The sequence below is a fragment of the Phodopus roborovskii genome, unplaced genomic scaffold (assembly GCF_943737965.1).
Source record: "Phodopus roborovskii unplaced genomic scaffold, PHOROB, whole genome shotgun sequence".
Classification (NCBI taxonomy): domain Eukaryota; kingdom Metazoa; phylum Chordata; class Mammalia; order Rodentia; family Cricetidae; genus Phodopus; species Phodopus roborovskii.
In genome coordinates, this window is record NW_026126413.1 from 6,922,430 (window position 1) to 6,944,084 (window position 21,655).

At 44.6% G+C, this 21,655-nt stretch overlaps 1 protein-coding gene across 1 annotated transcript in view; it reads left to right on the forward strand.

Moving 5' to 3' along the window:
- Nucleotides 1–21,655, forward strand: part of Dmgdh (dimethylglycine dehydrogenase) — a 61,695-nt gene that overhangs the window by 19,823 nt on the left and 20,217 nt on the right. Inside the window, exons 6-14 of the mRNA XM_051182982.1 lie at nucleotides 220–468; nucleotides 2,676–2,874; nucleotides 4,652–4,821; nucleotides 5,142–5,295; nucleotides 7,529–7,694; nucleotides 8,260–8,390; nucleotides 10,623–10,840; nucleotides 12,911–13,068; nucleotides 16,033–16,092. Coding sequence (XP_051038939.1) covers nucleotides 220–468; nucleotides 2,676–2,874; nucleotides 4,652–4,821; nucleotides 5,142–5,295; nucleotides 7,529–7,694; nucleotides 8,260–8,390; nucleotides 10,623–10,840; nucleotides 12,911–13,068; nucleotides 16,033–16,092 — 1,505 coding nt within the window. The remainder of the gene's footprint in view (nucleotides 1–219; nucleotides 469–2,675; nucleotides 2,875–4,651; nucleotides 4,822–5,141; nucleotides 5,296–7,528; nucleotides 7,695–8,259; nucleotides 8,391–10,622; nucleotides 10,841–12,910; nucleotides 13,069–16,032; nucleotides 16,093–21,655) is intronic.

Below are 21,655 nucleotides of genomic sequence, written 5' to 3' on the forward strand. Positions count from 1 at the left end.
TCTCCCATTCAGTTTAGTGACACTCAAAATACTTAGGAGGTTGGAGATGTGGCTCAGTGGTAGGGCCTCACCTAGCAAGCATGTTCAGGGCCTTTGGTTTGATCTCCAGCACTGGAACCAGATAAGCAATGAGGATGTTTGCAAATACAGATTGCCGTATTAATGTCCTGGGTAATGGATACATGTGCTGATAATTTTTAATCGGCTTTCTCATTTAAGGATTTTGGGCTCGTGAAGTAGGTAAAATGATTGGTTTAGAACACCCTCTCATCCCTGTCCAACACCAATATGTCGTCACATCAACAATACCAGAAGTGAAAGCTTTGAAACGAGAGCTCCCAGTACTCCGTGACCTGGAAGGATCCTACTACCTCCGGCAAGAACGGGATGGGCTTCTGTTTGGGCCCTATGAAAGTCAGGAGAAGATGAAACTTCAGGCCTCCTGGGTCACTGACGGAGTCCCTCCAGGTGAGTTCAGCAAACAAAAGGTACAAAAGCCAGGGAAGATAGATCAACTCACCAGGGCTGAGAGCCAGGTAGAGAACAAAGCAGAACCCCAGTGCGGGCCTTCAGGTGTCTGGGGTGGCATGAAGGAGGGGTTAGAGGTGCTGTGGAGAGTGAGCAGATCTGAGGAAGGAGGAGATGCAAATGGTCGAGGAAAGAGGTGGAAGCTAGTGCTGGGGCTGCTGGGACAGGGGCTGCTGGGAAAGGCTCCAGGGTCCTTTTTATCTGCCTCTGCCAAGCTTCACCAACCCCTTTCCCTCCATCTGCCTGCTTGATCTAGTTTCAAGATCTGAATACAGCTGTGTGTGCTCTGACAGTTGTGTATACTGCAAGTACCCCAGACAGGATATCCAGCTTCCAAAGAGTGCAGGCCAGAGTCCTCAACCGAATTGCAACTGTGGGCAGAGGCCCTCTCCTGCACTTTGCAATTAGGGACAGCTCGGGGCTCTATGTTGCAGCAAGAAGGGCCATGCTTTCTAGTTCCACAGGGGAGAAGGGCTTGGGGTCTTGTTTTGTTTTGTTTTTCTTTTTTTTCATCCATGAAACATTTCCAAGAAGCCAAATCAAGAATTGGGTTAGCTAGACAGATATCCCTAGTGTAAATATGTACAGATGTGCACGTGAAGCGCAGAGAACATCCTTAGGCGTCATTCCCCAGACATGGTCTGCATTTTATTTTATTTTGGGGGGATAGGTCTCTCACTGGCCTGGAACTCATCAGGAAATAGGCTGGATGGCCAGTGAGCTCCAGGAATCCATTTTGCCTCCACCTCCCTGGTGTTGGGATTACAAGTGTGTGCGGCCACACCCAGCTCTATCTATCTATCTATCTATCTATCTATCATCTATCTATCTGTATCATCTATTATCTATCTATCCATCATCCATCCATCCATCTATCTAAAACATGGGCTGTGGGGTTGAACTTAGGTCCTTGTGCTCGCAAGGCCAGCTCCTTTCTAGACAGGGCCTTATCCCCAACCCTCTAGTTTTAGTCTGTAAAAGAAGCTAAAATATGGTTTGGGCACTGAAATAGGAAATGTGAAGAAACATGAAAGTGTATTTTCTGGAAGTGTGTGTTAATGAATAGTTTGGGGCAGATAACTTACCCCTCCCTCCCACCCTGCTTTCCTCCCTCTCATGTAACAGGAGAGGACCTTCTGCCCCACCTTACCTCCTGCAGAGGCTGGTCCAGCACTGGAGGGATTTGGTTTGACTGAGTGGGCCCTGCACATCTGGGCCTGAGAAGAGTTGCTCCAGACTTCTGAGTGAGGGTTGAGCGGCCAGGGGAGGCTGGTGTGGGGAGGGGCTCTCCACTCTACCCATGCTGTGGCTTTTCTTCCAAATAAATGCAGAACAAATATTTAGATAAAGCTAGCCGTACGGAGAGTTGGACTGTGTGTTGTTCCTGGCACGGGTGTCCATGAGTCTCAGGGTAACCATGCTAGCTGGATGGTTCCATGCAACTTCCCTGACCTCAGTCCTCGGGAAGAGCTGGGTGGATACTATGTGGACCATTGTCATCAAGTTTACCGGTGGCCATGCTTTTAGTGACAGTGACTTCCAGGACAAGAAGAAAATAATTGTTGTGCAAGGCTCACCTCTGTCCCCAGAGCACTGACCTGTGAGAGCACGTTGCAGGAAGGAGGCTGCCTGGGGAAAGGAGAGTTCAAAGGGCTCTTAAGTCCTCCATCCTGGATCCTTGAGCAGTGGTCCTCCTTCTGCAGGGTCCTGCAGGGTTAAGTATCGGGGGTGGGGGGGGACTCAAGCGTAAATTTCAATTTCTATTTACTAAAACGGCAACTTTTGTTTTAGTGAGACATAGCACTATTTTCCCCAGGAATATTACAGGTCCTGGCATGGGCACAGTGAGTGCCAAGTTTAGGCTTTATCTCTTTTACACTGATTTACTGGTTTGTGTGTGTGTACATTTAAATGCCATGTGTGGGGGACAAAGGATGACTTGCAGGGGTCAGTTCTCTCCTAGGGAATGAGCTCAGGCTGTCAGGTTTGGTGGGAAGTGCTTTTACCTCTGAGCCATCTCACTGGCCCCAAGTTTAGCATCTAAAGATGAAGGAATGTCTACCTTACAGGCACCTGCTCCAGAGATTACATCTTTGAGACTTGCTTGTACATGGGGACATTCTGACCTCAGGGGTCTGTCTCTCTAGGCTTTGGAAAGGAACTCTTCGAGTCTGATCTGGACCGGATCACGGACCACCTGGAAGCTGCCATGGAAATGGTCCCTGTTTTGAAAAAGGCAGACATCATCAATGTCGTCAATGGTCCCATCACCTACTCTCCTGACATTCTGCCTATGGTGGGGCCCCATCAGGGGGTCAGAAACTACTGGGTGGCCATAGGCTTTGGGTGAGTAGCACCATGAGATTTAACATTTCTTGTGGAAGCACTTACTTTAGCTATTTAGTCTCAAAATATTAGGCTCCAGAATGGAAAAGGAAGAGGTGGTGGAGGCTGGGGATGCAGTGGAGAGGGGAGTAAGGTGAGGGCGGGCTTGTCTCCTTTTGATGACCAAGGAATGAAAGCAGGAACTAATCATGTAATGGGCTCAGCACTTACGTGATAAAGATTAGCACACAGGCAGCAATCATTTTCTGAAAACATCTTCATGTAGTTCCTCCCCCTTCCATTCTTTGTGTCTCTTTATACCGTTACCTTCCAGTAGGTCAGTGTCCCAATTGGACAAGAATGTTTTAATAACAGAATGTGACATATTCAAAGTATCAAATGGATAACATGTCTTGTTGTAGTGTCACCGTGATTCCTGTTTGTCTAAGGTGGTTTTACTTCTGTATTATTCCCCTGGCTGCTTCCTGTTTAAGAGTCTGCGCTTTGCCCACATTTCATTTCTAATATTTGTCCAATTAATATTCCGAGTATTGATGTCAAAATCACTTTACCATCATATCACAGTTTCTAATAGTCTAGTTTTCTTCTCTATTCTATTTGGCTGTTGGTTCAAATCATCTTTAATGATCTCGGCCATGTGCCAGGCCACGTGCTGCAAGTACCAAGTGATGCCTTTGCATTCTCCTTGGGAACTAACTTGCTGACAGTCAAGGCACATCCATTTTCCTAAAGGAGTGCAGTTGTGGAGAAAGCATTTTGTTTTTTGCCAAATTCCTCTCACGCGTCTTAGAACTAAGGTGCTGGCTGGTAAGTCACTATAGTTTGGGGGATGCTGGAATTCTTTAGTGAGGATTTTAAAATATGTGGTTATGGAGATCAAACCCAGGGATAGAATGGGGTTCTCATGAGTTAATATCAACTTCCATTGAGTCTCTCTCCATGACTCTCTTCAGGTCCTCAAAAGCTCCTTCTTATGTAATCATAGATAAACCCATATTGAAAGGCTTTGTTGGATAAGGATGGGCAGGTAGACCCTCATAAAGCCTGCCAGAAACTGATTCTGATGTCACAAGTCATCATCTGTGTAGTTTAAAGCATCCTTGGTAGCTGGGGACTGTAGCTCAGCTAGTAGAGTGCCTGATTAACATGCAAAAAGCCCTGGGCTTGATCCCCAGTGTCCTATAAGTCAGGTATAAGTCAGCTATATCCCTGTGATACCAGGGGAGGCACAGGAAGATTAGAAGTTCAATGCTATCCCCAGCTAGGTAGTTGGTCTGAGGCCAGCCTGGGTTACATGAGACCCCAACAATCTTCTTGTGGAGATAGGGGACAAGCAGACCTTCCCCTCCAAGGGTTCCCTGCAAATCACAGAGGTCACATTCCTTTCTGCCCTCTCCCACAAGTTCCCACTAAGATCCTGCCTCTACATGAGTGCTTCCAAGGTCCCTTGCATAGAGGCCACCACCTAACAGAACCAGCACTACACGGAGTAGAGAAGAGGTGGAGGGTATCTCCCACCCAGTTTCCTATCACTCAGGGTGGTGGACCCGTGGAAACAAACCAGGAATCAAGTCAGGTGCCTTTCATTTACACGCCAGAACACGCATTGATATGCTTTGAGGGGGAAAAAAAAGTACAGCATAAAAGATTCTATTATTGGTGTGTTTTAACATGCATAGATGGTTCCAACTCTGATGACCTGTGAGATACTTGAATGTTGTCTTACCATTTGAATGCACCACATTTGTAACACGGTGCCAATCCTTGTATCCAAAAGCTATGGCATAATCCACGCTGGAGGAGTAGGGAAGTACCTCAGTGACTGGATCCTGCATGGAGAACCCCCCTTTGATCTGATAGAACTGGATCCCAATCGCTATGGCAAATGGACAACAGCTCAGTACACCGAGGCCAAAGCCAGAGAATCGTACGGGCTCAACAACATTGGTGAAGTACTACCTTGCTAACATCTAGAAAGACCGCTGGGTTTAGACTCTGCTGGGTCCCCTGGGGGTGGTGAGGAACTGTAAACCACACTGTGCCTTAAGGCACAGCAAGGAATGTGTGTGACTGTGTGGTTAATGTATTGGGTACCTCACTGATTTAAGCTTTTGGTGTGTATTTACTCTACCCTTTGATGATCAGTATAAGTGGCATATCTTTTCAAAAAGCATATTATGCTTTTGGATTATAAGTTCTGTCGTTCCCTTCAGGATATTGTGTCATTTCAGCGGCACACTATTAGAGCTCTGATGTTCCCTTCTCAGTGGGTTATCCTAAAGAAGAGCGGTTTGCTGGGAGACCAACCCAGAGGGTCAGTGGGCTCTACAAGACCCTGGAGTCCAAGTGTTCCATGGGCTTCCATGCGGGCTGGGAACAGCCACACTGGTTCTACAAACCTGGCCAGGACACTCAGTATCGGTAAGTGGGTGTCTTAGCCTGCCTGTGTTCTGATCAAGGGCATGGGCTCTTCTCCCATCAGAGGAGTACCGAATCTTCTCGGGTACCACTCCCCTGCTGCTGGTGGGGCCACTCAGTAGATCAGCCCAGGTGACACTGCCAGTCTCAGGCGAGCCTTTATTTATTTATTTACTTAATTTATTTTGGTTTTTCAAAATAGGATTTCTCAGTGTAACAGCCCTGGCTGTCCTGGAACTTGCTTTGTAGACCAGTCTGGCCTCGAACTCACAGAGGTCTGCCTACCTCTCTCCCCTGAGTGCTGGGATTAAAGGCATGCCACCCCATCCACCGTGCAGACTTCTCTGCTAGCATTTACCAAAACCTCAGAGGATCCTTCCTCATCGCCAGGGCTTTGATTGGCTGCAGAAGGGTTGTTGTGGCATAGGTTCAAATGCTATGTGGCAAACACCCATATCTCTGGGTCACAAAACGGCCAAGAGCATCTGCATTTGGGGTTAAACTAAAACATCAAGCATGGCACCAAAACAGGCCTCTGAGTTCCTGAAAAGTGCTGTGTGTCATTGCTGGACTTGGGGTTAATGGTGATTATTTTTCCCAGGCGAACACATAAGCTAAGGAAAAAGAAATAGCAAGTCTTGAAGATAATTCACAATTCCAGTCATACTTTCATTTTGCTGTTTTAAACAGGGTTTGGGGCTAGACAGATAGTCCAGGTGGTAAAGCCCTTGCCATGCAAACATGAAGACTTAAGTCTGATCCCCAGTATCCATGCGTAAAAGTCAGGTGTGGGGGTACATGCTCGTAACCCCAGTATTAGGCAGGTGGAGACAGGGATCCCTGGGTCTTGCTGACCAGCCTAGCCTATTAGAAAATCGTTGGCTGGTGGAAGAGACTGTCTCAGCAATAAAACAAGGTGGATGGTTCCTGGGGTATGGGACCTGAGGTTGTCCTGTGGCCCCAACATGCACACCCACATATGTGCACACACATGAACACACATTCACAGGAAACAACAGGTTTTGACATCTACTTTAAGTTCAGATAAGTGGCGTGAAACATGGAAATAGAGCACATATGAAAGAGTGTGTTCTGCTCTAGAAACAGCTGATCTAGCATGTTGGGGGCCGAATACTGGCTGGCTTGGTTTTCAGGAATGACTCGGGTAAATGCTAGCTTTGTTTTTCACTCTGTGAGGTTTAGATCTGGCTTAATTTTTTTTTTTAAACTTTAATAGTTAAGTTACCAGAAAGGTCTGCAGACTTAGCACCCTGTTTTGAAGTTAAAAACAGTATGTTTAGAGGCTATTTGCTTAAGTGGGAAGGACCTTTTGGAATGAGTCAGGAGACCTGGGGTCTAGACCCAGCTCTGTCATCAGCTACTGCAAAAGACCTGGAAGCCACTCTGTGAAGGCCCTGGGCCAGATCACTGCTTATTTCAGGTGACACTCCCTGCAACCTGCCATGGCGCCCAACCCCTGTTTAACAAGTGAAAGTGACTTGTTTTCACAGTTCTGAAGAAGTGCTGGCTAACGAGCTGCATGTGAGTGTGCACACACACGCGCGCATGTACACACACACACACACACACACACACAAGGCACATGCATGCACATGCACACACAGAGACATATACACATGCACATGTTAGCGTATATACAGATGCACACAGAGACATACATACATGTACACACATACAGACATATATACACATGAACACACAGAGACATATACATGTACACACATAGAGACATAAATACACATGCACACACAGAGCCATGTATACATATACACACAGAAACATTTATACACATACACAGACATGTTCACAGCATTCATACACACGTGTACATGCACACACTCCAATCTGATTTAATGAAGCTTAGCAACTAGTATTTGAAAAATACTCCCCAGGTGTTTCTAACATGCAACCAGGGTTCAAAACCCTGGACTGTTGCTTTATACACTGCTCTTCAGAACAGAGTACCTGAGAGTTCTATCCTATTTTTCTCAACAATTAATACTCACTCACTATAAAATGGATGGAATGCATAGATAAGTACACTACAAAAGGTCAGGTTCCAAAATGTGTATACAGAACAGATTTGAGGGTGGTATCCCTCTTCTAGCCCAGTAGGTTTTTCTAGATGGTGGGGATGCTGGTTGAAATAGTCTTATTCTGTAATTTTTTGGGTAATGAATGACAATTGTCTTGAACAGAAAATATCATGTTTCAGGCCAAGTTTCCGCCGCACAAACTGGTTTGAGCCAGTGGGCTCTGAGTACAAACAGGTTATGCAAAGAGTTGGTGTAATTGACCTGTCTCCATTTGGCAAGTTCAACATCAAAGGCCAAGATTCCACACGACTTCTGGATCATCTCTTTGCAAATGTCATTCCTGAGGTAAATAGACAAGGTCCAGGATTCTGACCTAGTCCTTTAAAAAAAAAAAAAAAACCTCAAACCCACCCTTCATTGACTGCATTGATTCTGAGTGGGTTCTAGAATGCTTCAGCTGACCAACAGTATGCAAACTAATTCTCAACTGCAATTTCTGCTGAGTCAATTGTCATCATTCATTTAATGTGCCAGTGAGATCCTAAAAGTTGATTGCAGTTAGATAGATGTGATTTTTTTTTTATTTAAAATCATTACACTTATTTATTTCTGTGTGTCATGCATGTAGAGGACAACTTCCAAATGTGTCTTTTCACCAGGGATTGGATTTGGGGTGTCAGCTTTGGCCAATGTGCCTTTACCCCAGTGCAGTCTTTCCAGCCCTCAAGTACAAATATTTTAGGACAAATAATTTTGTATAATTGTTTAAATGGACATTTTAAATTAATCTGTTTGGTTCATATGCTTTATATAAATGGTAAGAGTTGGAGGTTTTTCGTGGTCCATGGGGTTTACGTGTGCGTTAAGATGTTTAATTCATCCTAAAATGATTTTAAATTCTGTTGTGCAGGTGGGTTTTACAAACATAAGTCACATGTTGACACCCAAAGGTCGAGTGTATGCCGAGCTGACTGTTTCTCACCAGTCTCCGGGAGAGTTCCTGTTAATTACTGGCTCTGGATCAGAACTTCATGATCTTAGGTAAATAAATATACATCCAGGGAAAAAAAATGAACAGGAGACACCGTTTTTTGTGTGTTAACACATTCTAGTTTCATTTCTGTGGCTGTGATAAAATACCTTGACAAAAAGCAGTTTCGAGAAGAAAGGCAGTGACTTCAGCCTGCAGTTTCAGGTTCCAATCCGTCATTGTCGGGGAAGTCAAGCAAGAACTTCAAGCAGCTAGTCCTGTTCCATCTGCAGTCAAGAGCAGGGGGAAGGGATATGCATGATCATTTGCTTGCAGGAAGGGATATGCACGATCATTTGCTTGTACTCAGCTTCATTTTTCTACTCACTTGCAGCTTAGGACTCCCTGTCTGAGATGAGTCTTCTTCCTACATCATTTAACTTAGGGCTTGAATCCCAGCACTCACGTGGTGGTTTATAACCATTTTAACTCCAGTTCCAGGGGATCTGATGTCCTTTTCTGACCTCTGGGGAGTACCAGGCACAAACATACATGTAGGCAAAATACACCCACACATAAATAAAATTAATAAAAAGATGATCATCACATAGCACTTAAAGAACAACTTTAGTTCTTTTCTTAAAGTGTGTATGTGTGTATTTGAGTGTGTGGAGTGTGTGTGTGCTTGTGGAATGTGTTGTGTGTTTGAGTGTGTGTGTGACCATGTGTGTGTGCAGGTCCCTGAGGAGGCCAGAATAAGGCATCGGAGCTGGAGATATGAGTGGCTATGAATCATAGCAGGGTGCTGAGAACCATACTCTAGCTCTCTGCAGGATCCTCAGCTCTTAATCACCAAGCCATCTTAATCCCCAGCCTCCAACTTTCATTCTTCAACCTCATCAGTGTGAACAAATGCCATGTGTTTCATAGGAGTACTTGAAGCAAAAGCCCCTGCCCGCTCCACAGGGTTACCCATCCAGTGAGTTTCCTGGTTCTGATAATGGTGACTCTTATTTATTAAACATCGTCAATGAGCTAGAACTCCTTTCAGACATGAACTCAATTAATTCACTTAAGATTTTACAGAGGCTGGGGAGATAGCTCTGTAAGGAGAATGCATTTAAACTCCCCAGCAACCATAATAATGGCAGATAGGCCCACTGGCTTGCAGTTAATCCCAGCATTTAGGAGTCAGAGACAGGGCATCTCCGGAACAAGCTGGCTAGCTAGACTACCTGAGTAGGCAAGCTTTGGGTTCAGGTGAGAGGCCCTGCCTCAAAATATAGGGTGGCATGCCATCAAGGAAGATACTCAGGTATCTTCCTTGGCCTCTACAGACAAGTACACACACATGAGTGGGCACACACATACATGTGTGCATACATATATATCACATGTACATGCATGTGCCAAATAAAAAGATTTTGCAAAGTATGCATTATTCCCATTTTCAGATGTGGTCTAAGGAGCCACGCTGACTTCACTGCAGCCAGCTTACTCCCTTAGTTACGGTCTCCCTCTGCCACACCCTGTGCACAGTGGCTCACCACTGAATTATTGACCTCCCTTGCCTGGACGTCCAGTCCACTATAAAGTTTCAATCTTCAGTTTAGCATTCCAGAAGTACGTGGAGTAGTATTATTAAATCAAGGTCTGACTCAGTCTCACCTCAGTTGTAGAATTATGGAAATCTGATGATCAAATGCAAGGGGTGTGGAGGTCACCTTAGCCACTAAAGCCTCTCCTAGTCTAGACGAACACCGTGATAGACTCCCAGGGCGCTTGGATGGCTCAATAAATTACAGACAGGCCAGAGAGTTGCCTCCCCAAAACTCATCAAGACTTAGAAATTGAGTCCAGAGTTTTTCTCTTTTCTTTGTGATTGTCAGAGCAATTATGTGTCTGGTGGCAGGCACATTATTAATGGCTAGCAGCACAAGCAGGCATCCTGGGTACAGGCATTGAAGCAAACTCAGGTGTAAATTAATTTTTGAAGATGGAACCATTAGTTTAAATGCAACAGAACCATCACTATTTATAACCATGGCCAAGCTCATTTAAACGGGATGATTCTTGTTACCTGGTAAATCCCCTCCCAAGTCTTAGGTGGGCAATTTAAATAGAGTCTCTTTCCCTCTCAGGGACTTAGCTTTGTCAACTTTCAAATCGAGATGGCTGCATGCCACGACCCTCTCGGGACTCTCTGATAATTCCTAACTAGAAGCAAGTCTTCAGAGATGTAATATGTTAGAAGCATGCATTATTCAAGCGACGCTTACATAGTGCTTATGACCCCATTGCAGATGGATCGAAGAAGCAGCTGCCAGAGGTGGCTATAATGTAGAAATTCAAAACATAACTGATGAGCTTGGAGTCCTGGGAGTGGCAGGGCCATATGCAAGACAAGTCCTTCAGAAGCTGACCTCAGAAGATCTCAGCAATGATGTGTTCAAGTTTCTTCAAACCAAGCCTTTAAAGCTGTCTGGCATTCCTGTCACTGCTATCAGGATCTCTTACACTGGTAAGAGTTGGGAAACAACCTAACATGAAGAAAGGCTGCCGGAAATGGGACACACACACACACACACACACACACACACACACACTCACACAGTCATACCCTCACAATGCATGCTCACACACACTCATGTGCTCACACATACCTCCACAGTCACACCCTTTCAGTGCACACACACCTTCCCCCACACTCACACTCCACACATGCTCATTCACACATACACTCGTACTCACACGTGAACATTCATGAATACTTACGCGTCCCCCCACACACTGATTTTGAAGAAAGATTTCTTCTGCCCAACTCTAAGACAAGAAGTCTGCCTGGCCACTCCTGCCTTCTCTAGTGTTTCTACCCATTCCTAGTTGCTTCACTTTGGGAGGGTAGATAAGGAAGGAGCAGAGGCCTTTGGAATGACTGGAAGATCCCAGGCAGTAGACCGTGTGGGAACACTCACATTGTGGCTTCCAGCCTGACGTGACCGATCCTGCCAACCTTTCAGCTAGAGCAGTGGTTCTCAACCTTCCTAACACCCTGACCCTTTTAATAGAGTTCCTTATAGTGTGGTGGCCCCCAACCATAAAATTACTTTTGTTGCTACTTCATAACTAATTTTGTTACTGTTATGAACATAATCTGTGTTTTCTGATGGTCGTAGGCAAGCCCTCTGAAAGGGTCGTTTGACTCCCCAAGAGGGGTTGAGACCCACTGCACTGGGACATGTCCCCTAGTATCCTCCCTCCCAGTCATGTGCTCACTGGGGGATCTTCGCCCTGCCCTGCACTGAGTAAGCATTTGGTGCAGGAAGCTCTTCATTACCCAGTGACATTCCCACCCCTGTGTCCCCCTAGTGGAGGAGCGTTTTGTGCTGCTTCTGTTGCTCCTTCTCTGAAGGTGTCAGGGCGGAGCCCATCACTACCAGCCCGTGATGAGGGGGAAGAAGGGGCGTGCCCACTCTCAACATCCTGGCTTCCATCCATCCTCACTTTCCCCAAAGTTAGCAAAAAGGGCATCTGGGATAAATAAATAAAAAAAAAAAAAGCCAGAAGTCTTTGGGTTGTAATTTCCTTTTCTTTGGTTTTCTGTCACATAGCTCTAATGTTGAATGAAGGGGGTAGGGGTGGAGTAAGAAGCAAAATAAGTTAAAGACTACAGCTGGCTGTCTGCAAGAAAGAAATATGGGTAATTTCACATTCTTTATATGTTTAAGGCTTGTGATTCTTGGGTTGGAAACTGGAGTGTCTGAACCTTGAACTTCATCATTATCTAGTGTGTGTGTGTGTGTGTGTGCGTGTGTGTGCATGTTTGTGGGGACCCATATATTTATGTGTGGAACCAGAGATCAACCTTGGGTGTTACATTGTTTTCTGAGCCAGAACTTCTTACAGGTCGGCTGGCCAGACAGAGTACCTACATGCCTAGCACACAGCGTGACTTTCAGAGCCAGTTCTTTCTTTCCAGTGTGTGGGTATCAGGGACCTCAGACCATCAGGCTTAGCGGCAGACACCTTTACCCACTGAGCCATTGTGCCCCCCCCCAGCTTTTTTAAAATGTGGGGATCAAACTCAGGCCTTCATCCTAGTGCATGGTAGGTATGTTACTGTCTGAACTGGATCCCCCTCGCCCTCTTTAAAGATTTTAGTTTGTTTTATTTTTAGACAGTGTCTCAGTAGCCCTGCACTCACAATCCTCCTTCCTCGCCTTTCCTCGGCTTTCCTCGGCATCACGGATGTCCTCCCCACATCCGGCCAGACACCTTGAAAGTATGTGCGAGCTGTTTACCTACTGTCACTGTCCTGACTCAGGATGAAGCCAAGGTCCAGGGTGGGAAGTAAGTCCCCGACAAGTGTCTTTCTGTCTCTGCAACGAGTCTTCCAGCATCCGCCCTGTGTGTTGGAGCCAGGACTGGATACGAATGACCATGAGACGGCTCTCATGGGCTGTTCTTTTCAAAACTGGCAAAGACTGCCTGTGCGAGTGGGGTTCCCCTGCGTGAGTTAGCGGATGTATGTGAGTGCTTGCACGGCAAGCAGTGTTCTCACTGCTGTGTGGGCTCTGCCCGTTCCTTTCAGGGGAGCTGGGATGGGAGCTGTACCACAGACGAGAAGATTCTGCTGCGCTGTATGAACTGATCATGAACGCAGGCCAGGAGGAGGGGATCGACAATTTCGGAACTTATGCGTTGAATGCCTTAAGACTGGAGAAAGCTTTCCGGGCCTGGGGCTCAGAGGTATGGATGCCAGCATCCTTATGATCATTGGAGGGCTAGTTTTAACAGTGTTACTATGCATTCTGGCTGTGTGGGAAATCATACACTCTGAGATGACTTTGATTAGGGAAAGAATTCTCTCCCTTGTTCAGCATTGAACATTGACCAGGTTCTGGGATAACATTTACTCTGCCTTAGTCCCCCACCCCCACCCCCACCCCAGACATTTTCTGACAGGCATACCCCAGAGGACTTGAGTATCACCTTCCAAATACTTGCCTTCTCTGGTATGTTTTGTCTCAGCTTCTTCTCGAAATCCATCCTTGCATGAACTAATGTTTCTCTTTTCTGAGGGATCTGTTGACCTAGCCTTTCCCCACCAGCAATAGTGGTAGCCAAGGGTTTCTCCTTGGATAATGCCTAATCATTTGTACATTTTTACACTCGTTGATTCCACTCAGCTCTGCCTTACTTTCTTTCCCGTTGTTGTGATAAAATACCCTGATAAAAGTGACTTCACGGGCAAACGGTTTACTTCCATTTTCGGCGCCTGTCCCAGTCCTTCACAGCATGGACGTCGCAGTGGCGGTAGCTTGAGGGAGCTGGCACGTCGCATCCATAATCCAAAAAGACTGCACGCCTGCACGCTGGGCTGCCTTTCTGCGTCTTCACCAGTCCAGGGTCCCTGTCCAGGAAATGTGGTGTCCACTGTGACGATGAGTCTTCCCACATTCATTGTTGTGATCCAAATACACTAGGGGCTCACCCAGAAGCCCTTGCCCCACGAGTCTCACATTTAGCCATCAACCTTCTCAGCCTTCCCAGGAAGTACTGTTGTCATGACACTCATTTTGCATGCAACCACACTGGATTCGTTGGTCCAGATTCCCGATTCAGGCCCTATCCACCTATTTTTATTTCCTTGTGAGAGAACCAAACCCCAAACTTCTTCAGAAGACTGTTTTTTTGTTTGTTTGTTTTGCAAGACCCTGAGGTTTTAAGAGACATGGAGAATGAGCCTCGGAGTGAGACTCTCGGGGTTAGATTTATCCTCCGCAACTGTACACTCATTCTGTGACTTCATCTCTTGGATACTCTGCTCTTCTGTGAAATAGAATATTTCCCCTACAGAATTAACATAGACACAGAGATGGTTTATAATGAGTCGAACAAGCACACCATACAATTAGCTTCTAATTTAACATAAAAGCTCACATAGGAAGCCTTGGGCCTTATCCCAGAAGCGAACTTGGAGAAAGCCAGTTCCTGCCTGCTTCAGGGCACAATCTACAGCCAGGATTAAGGCGAGGGCAGCGCCCTCAGAAAAACAGGACAGTTTTGTTTCCTTGGTTTCCCCCATAAAGTACAGAAGCGAACCCCTGAGAGTTAAGCATTGCTGTATTCTGTTGTTGATGTTCCTTCTAGTTTTTTGTTTGTTTGTTTGTTTGTTTGATTTTCGTTTTTGTTTTTTGTGTTTTTGTTTTGCTTTTTCTGCCTCCTCCCGCTGCACTCCGGTTTTAGGATCCCGTTTCCCAACAGCGCCAGAGCGTCCTCTAGTGTTGAAAAAGCGGCGAAGCCGCTCTGTTTTCCTGAAAACAAAACAAAACAAAACAAAACAAAAACCTCCAAGTTTTAGCATAATAATTTTAAAGTAACCCAAATATACTTAAAAAATATGAGGACAATTTCACGTGGTGTAAAGTAGTCTTATGTAAGTCCTGTATCGGGTCTTTGGGAGGTTAGAGCAGGCAGTTTCCATTTCCATAAAGGGAACAACAAAGCAGGCTGGTTTCTAGAATGTTCTTCCCATTAACTATGGCGTGGCTTTCTGTTTGTTCCCTTTTCTGTACGTCTAATGGTTTCCATTGAGTTTATATCAATACCTTTCATCTTTCCTTAGTTGTCATTATACAAATTCTAATCTAATAAAAATTTGTGGAGGAAAAAAAAAAATAAAAGCAAAACAGAGACAACACCTTGTAACTTCATTTAGGTTTAGTACTAAATATTGGCTTTCCCCTGAATCGGTGTGTGCTATCATGATTTAACAATTTTTTGAGATTCAACCTTACATTCCCCTTTTCTTGTCTGAACTCTGTAAAAGCCAGTGTCCTGCCACTTGGCTAAGTTACTTAAGAACTTTTTAAAACATAATCATGTAAAATTATCAGGTAACACAGAGGAGATTCTTGTTTGTGGAGCATCATGTGCTAGCCTTCAAATGTTTATTAAGATAAAAGAGCAGGGCCAGAGAGATGGCCGGGTGACTGGTTCAGAGCAGTAACCACAGACAGTGTTCTTGCAGAGGGCCTAAGGTCAGTTCCCAGCATCCTCTTGGGCAGTTGACAGCCTCCTATTATTCCACCGGTTGGGAATCTGATGCCTCAGTTCTCCAAGGACACCTGCACCTGGCCCTGACCACTCATAGACATAGACACATACACATGCAGGTATTAAAAATAAATAAATAATTAATTATTATAATTAATTATTATAAGTATAATTATTATAAAAATAATTAATTAACATCTTTAAAATAAAAGAGCAGTGGAAAAAAAATCCCAACTTCCAGTTTCTGTGTTTTCTCTATTTAAATGGCAGCATTTGCCAAAAGACTTCACTTGAATTAAAAATACTTTTCTCGAGACTAGTCCATAATCATGAAGTGCCCTTGCTCCTAGGTAACAATATTAGAAAGCAATGTTACTGTTCCAATCAGTTTTACACATCAGTTCAGGGTGGAAGCCAGTATTTATGCTAAATGGGGGTAATATGTTTGTTTCTCTGTTTTAATCTTCTCTTTGTGATAATGGGGAGCTTGCCTACCCTTTGCTGGGGGTGGTGGCACACTCCTTTAGTTCCCCACTCTGGAGGCAGAGGCAGGCAGATCTCAGTCAAGTACTAAACCCCTTAAAGGCAACACAATTCTGATGTGAACCAAATGAATGTGCTCATCCGAGACTCAAAACGTTGTTTTCCTTCCAGATGAACTGTGATACAAACCCTTTGGAAGCAGGACTGGAATATTTTGTCAAGCTGAATAAGGTATGTTTATATTCTCCAGTGTGTCTGAAATAAATATTAAAATGATGGCAGTGTTTTTTGTACCAGAGATATGCTTTAAAATTTAACCAAGTGTGAGTATAGAAGAAATCAGTCAAACACAAATACTAAGCGTTGCTTAATTTCTCCATTTGCACTGTCTGTTATAATTTTATCAGTGGGAGTGCGCTTTGAGCAGTGGTTCTCAACCTTTGGGTCGGGACCCCTTTGGGGTCCTGCATATGAGATATCTACATTACGATTCATAGCAGCAGCAAAGTTACAGTTATGAAGTAGCAATGAAATAATTTTATGGTTGGGGGTCACCACAATATGAGGAACTATATTAAAGGGTCACAGCATTCGGAAGGTTGAGAGCCACTAGCTTAGAGATTTAAGATAGCAGACTCCAGCTTCTTTTAAGGATTAAGACTAAAACTCAAGGTGAAAGGTAGTAAAAATCACTTGGTGGTGGTGGTGATCGCCTTTACTTCCAGCATTTTGGAGGCAGAGGCAGGCAGTCTTTGAGTGTGAGGTCAGTCTTGTTTACAGAGTGAGCTCCAGGAACTCACAGGGAAGCCCTGTCTTGAAAAAAAACAAAGAAAGGTAATAACAATCATATGATGATTATCAGTTGGATTTCCACAAACATCTCTCTGGAGATAGTGCTACATTGTGTATCTATCAGCCTCTTCTGGAGGCTGGTGAGGTTGCACATCAGCTAACCAAGCAGATTGGACGTTGACTCTTCCAGGATACTCAAAGGATAAAGCAGTCTTGCCACACTGGATTAAGAAGGTGCTTATTTGTATCTGATGATAGCCTCTAAATATAAACAAAGAGTGTCTTTCCATCGTGTCCAGCACAAAGTGGGTATTTACTTAGGAGCTGACACAGGCCCAAAGAGTTATTATTGACATCAGTGTGCCAAAGGGGCACTCTACACCAGTGGTCCTCAGGCTCCCAGCCTCATCCTCATCTGCGGATGTGTTAGAAATGCCAATTCCCAGGTCCAATCCTAGACTTACTAAAAGCAGAATATCTGGGATCCAGGTCAACATAGCTGTGTTTTAATAACCCCTATAGGGGTTCCTAGGAATTGAGAAATGCCATGCTACATAACTACTGTGGAAACTCATATCATAGGAGGCCAATTTATTGTGGCCCCTCTCATCAGCAACAGTCCTACACATGTAAGTGAGGTCATGCCATTGAAGGGCGCCTGAGAGTTGTAAGAAAGAATGGAAAAGGACTTACAGAACTCATCAGTGTTCAAGGTTAGGAAAAACAGCTGCTCTGAGGGTATTTGTAGGATTCCCCAAATGCACTATCGCAAATATCTCTAGGCTGGCTTTCCCTCCTGTGGGAATTTATAAATGTATGTCCATAAATCAGGGTATGGGAATTTTTTCAATGCTTTATATCAGTTCCCAAATTTTCAGCTAAAGTATTAACAGGGAATGTGTGTGTTTGTAGCACTGGATTTTGGGAGCAAGGACCCCATAGAGAGCTCTTAAAGGAATCCACCTTCTCTGTGCATTTTCTCTGGCTTTTATTTTTATGATGTACCATCTGTCTCTAGATCAGAGAAAGCAGGTGCTTGGAATTTGGGCAGCTCCTAGCAGCAGATTGCTCCTTGTGGTGACAGAAGTCTGTGTTTGGCTGTTTAAAACGAAGATAAAAAAGCCTGCCTCCTTAAAGTACCCAGCTCTCTCTGCTGGCCCCGTTAGGAGGAGGGAGTACCAATTCTTTGGCTTCTGTATTTTGGATGCTATTGTGGGATGAAGGCCTAGATGAGTGATGTCTTCATATTGAAAGCGGATGCTTCAGATGGTTTTTATGACGGTCAGCAGGTGCACATAGGAATCTATTAGCTCTTTTAAATGATACAATCAAATAAACAAAGCTGAGCTCCAAAGAAAACTGTTTAATAGACACCAATTTTGATTGATGGCGTGGATTTTTGATGCTGAATTTTTGGTTCTTATTCAGATGTCAAAGAGTTAGTTCTTAATGATTGTGTTGGGTGAACATTCATGAAGCCCAAGGACTCAGATCTAACTGCACTGGGTCTTTCCCACCATGGGATGGATCCAGATGCTTGGTTGCCTACAGCCTCATGGTAGAGATACAGGCTAATTTCTCAGGCAAGTGAGGAGGTCTGATGAGCTGTCCTGAGATCCCTGCTAGAGAGTTCACAGTTTTATCACGGCTTTGAAGCAGTCTCCAATAACAGACAGCTTCCTGGTAATCAAATGTTGTAACTTGATAAGTCAAGTCCTGTGCGTAAGAACCAAAAACATTACTCAGACATTTAACATACAGAAAAACATTCCCTCCAATGCCCTTTCAAAGGATTTTTAAAGGAAAAGGATACTTTGGAAGGCTGGTGCCAGGCAGAGGCTGAAGTGGATACAGGAGGATATTTGTTTTTGAAAATGAAGCAAAGCTAATGAAACAAAAAAACTTGAGAATTTTATTGAAATAATTTCTTCCCGTTCTTTACCCACAAAGCAAATAAAATAAATATTTATCGCACAACAGTGACCATAGTGAGGTGACATGGGTGGGGTTTGTCTGAGCTAGGGATGGGAGCCACCTGGCATCTCCTCTGCCTTGGGTGGAAGCAATCACAGGTGGTGATGTCACCTGAAGAAGGGTCCCTCTAGCCAGGTCTGAAGCTCAGTGTGGAGCACCCTTGCCTCTTACTTTCTACTAAGGCTTAGTGGGCTTAGTGGGCCTGGAAATCTGCCTGCCCTCCCCACCCCTTACAACATGTATTATGGAACTTACATAGACTCTCTTATACATTGAAACTGTCCTCGGGTATGCCTCTGTTGTAACAACCTTTTCCGTTTTATCATAGGGTAAGCATGGCAGCCTGTTTTAAGGAGCAAAGGGAAGGGACTAGTCATCAGGCTTTGTTAAGTGATCCGTGTTTTTGTCAAAACCACTGAGTAAGTAGAGAAAGAGAAAATGTAAGATGGGAACCTTCCATTACTAGTTCAGCTCCTTCCCTGAAACTGGCTTACAAGACACACACACACACACACACACACACACACACATATACACACACACACACACACACAGTGGTGGTCATTGATGAAGTCACTGTAATGGTCAGTACAGTAATCACTATGGTAGTCACTCTGTGGTCACCTGTACTGAGATACTCACACTCACACACATATGCAGGTCCAAACACACATGGACACACACAGGCACACACATGCACAGACACATTCACATACACACAGACTCATGCACACTCACACGCACAAGCCCAGACACATTACACACATATCCACACACACATCAACACATCATACATACTAACACACAGATGCACACACTGATTCACACATCTACATGCATAAACACACATGCACACATCATACATATGTCACACATATCACTCATACACACTCACAAACATACATGTACAGATAGACACACATTCACACACATGCACACTCAAAAACACAAACTCATTTTTCACACACTCACACATGTACACATTCGCATATATTTACAACTCACATACATTCAAACACTCAAAACACACACACACAACACAAATTCACACCATACACATTCACAAATACTCACCTCTTATACTCAAACACATGTGAACATTCAGACACACAAGCACATACTTCCACACTCACTCATGCACACTTACACACACACTCACCCATATGCACACTCAAGAACATACACACACATTCCTACTCACATATATGTGCACACATGCTCAAACACACACATTCAAACACTTTCTCACACTGACATACACATTTACACAGTCTCACACAGTGCACATTCAAAAACAAATGCACAACTCCCAAACACACTCATACATGCATATACTCACACATGTGCACATACACCAAGACACACACATCACACATATACATATGCACACACACTCACAGACATACACATAGACACACACGTACACATGCACACATGCAGACACTACTCATACAGACTCACATGTACACACTCACAAACATACACACACACACATGCACATGCATCTATTTAGCAAACATTGGTTAAATACCATTTATGCATCTTGCTAAGCCCCAGGTTAAAGGTACATTTCTGATGCCTCTCAGAACCCAAGAAGCTTGGATTTTTCAGGAAGTAAGGCTGTAGGGCAGTGTATTCTGCAAACACCTTTCTGCATGAGGAGGGGCCAGCAGTGGCTCACAGCACTGCCATCTTGTGGAAATGAACAGGAACACACCAAAGGAGAAATTTCAAACCAGCAAAATAGGTCAACCCAATCAAAAATTTGCTTTTTAAAATCTAACTAAACCTCCTCTAATAAAATAAGTCTTACCATCGTTCTCCACAGTATTTTGACTCATTTCAAAAGAAGTTTATGTGGGGAGGATCTCATCAGCATTTGGTTAGTGTCAGAGATGGAGCAATGCATTATTCTATCACGAGCAAAGGAAAGCTGCTGCTTCAGAACGCTATTGACATTTGTGGGATTTCTCTCCTGCAATTACCCAACCTCTGTTAATTTCTAGAGCCAGAGAGAGTTAAGGGCCAAGAGAAGCATGCTTAGGCAGAGGAGATTGTTCTTCTACATTTAGCCTTCTTATACCCCACCCGCAACCCCCATCCCCCACCCCACCCCACTCTTCCCCATCTTGGTATTTTGGCCAGCAAGTTAGAAGATAATGCTGATTCCAGGAGCCAGTGGTAGGGAAGGATAAAACACTTACCATAAGGCTGACAACACCCTATGAATTTAGTACACATTAGCTACATCTATTCTCCGAGACAGGGACTTACATGTGCCTAACTGACCTCATACTAACTTATAGCCCAGGATGGCCTTGAACCCCCATCTGACCACCTCCACCTTTCTAGTGTGGAGATTACAGGCATATGCTGTCACAGCCTGGTTATACGGTGCTGGGGACCAAGCCAAGGACTTCATGCATGCTAAGTACGCACTTTGCAGCTGGGCTATGCCCGAAGCCTGACATTAGCTATCATTAAACACCAAAGTGGCAGAAAACATTGCTCCTGGCCAGCAAGCAAGTTAGAAAGGAATTCCTGATAGGTGACAGTGGTGACTGCATGCAACCCAAGGAGATTTGAGGAAGCACAGAGTTCTCATTGCCCGACAGACCTGACTGGACATTGATGTCACGTCGGGGCTGGTGGTACATCCCAGCCACCTGTAACCCCAGCTACTTCTAAGTTTGAGACCAGAGAGTCTCAAGTTCAAGCCCAGCCTGAGCTATAAAATGACTGCAGCTCCAATCTGGCAATGTAGTGACATGTAGAGTGAAACTAAAAGAGTGAAAAGAGGGCTGAGGCAGGGGAATTGCCCTGAGTTGAAGACCAGTCCGTGCTGCATAGGACCAAGCTGAAAGTCCTTTCGGTACATCTTAAGCATCTGAATTTGGAGACTCAGCATCCAGGTAAAGAGCCAGACATGGCAGTATAAACCCATAACCCAGGCACTGGGCAGAAAGGGAGGAGACTGGGGGGGGGGACAGGTTCACTGAGATGTCTTGTCTCAAAAAAATAAAATAGG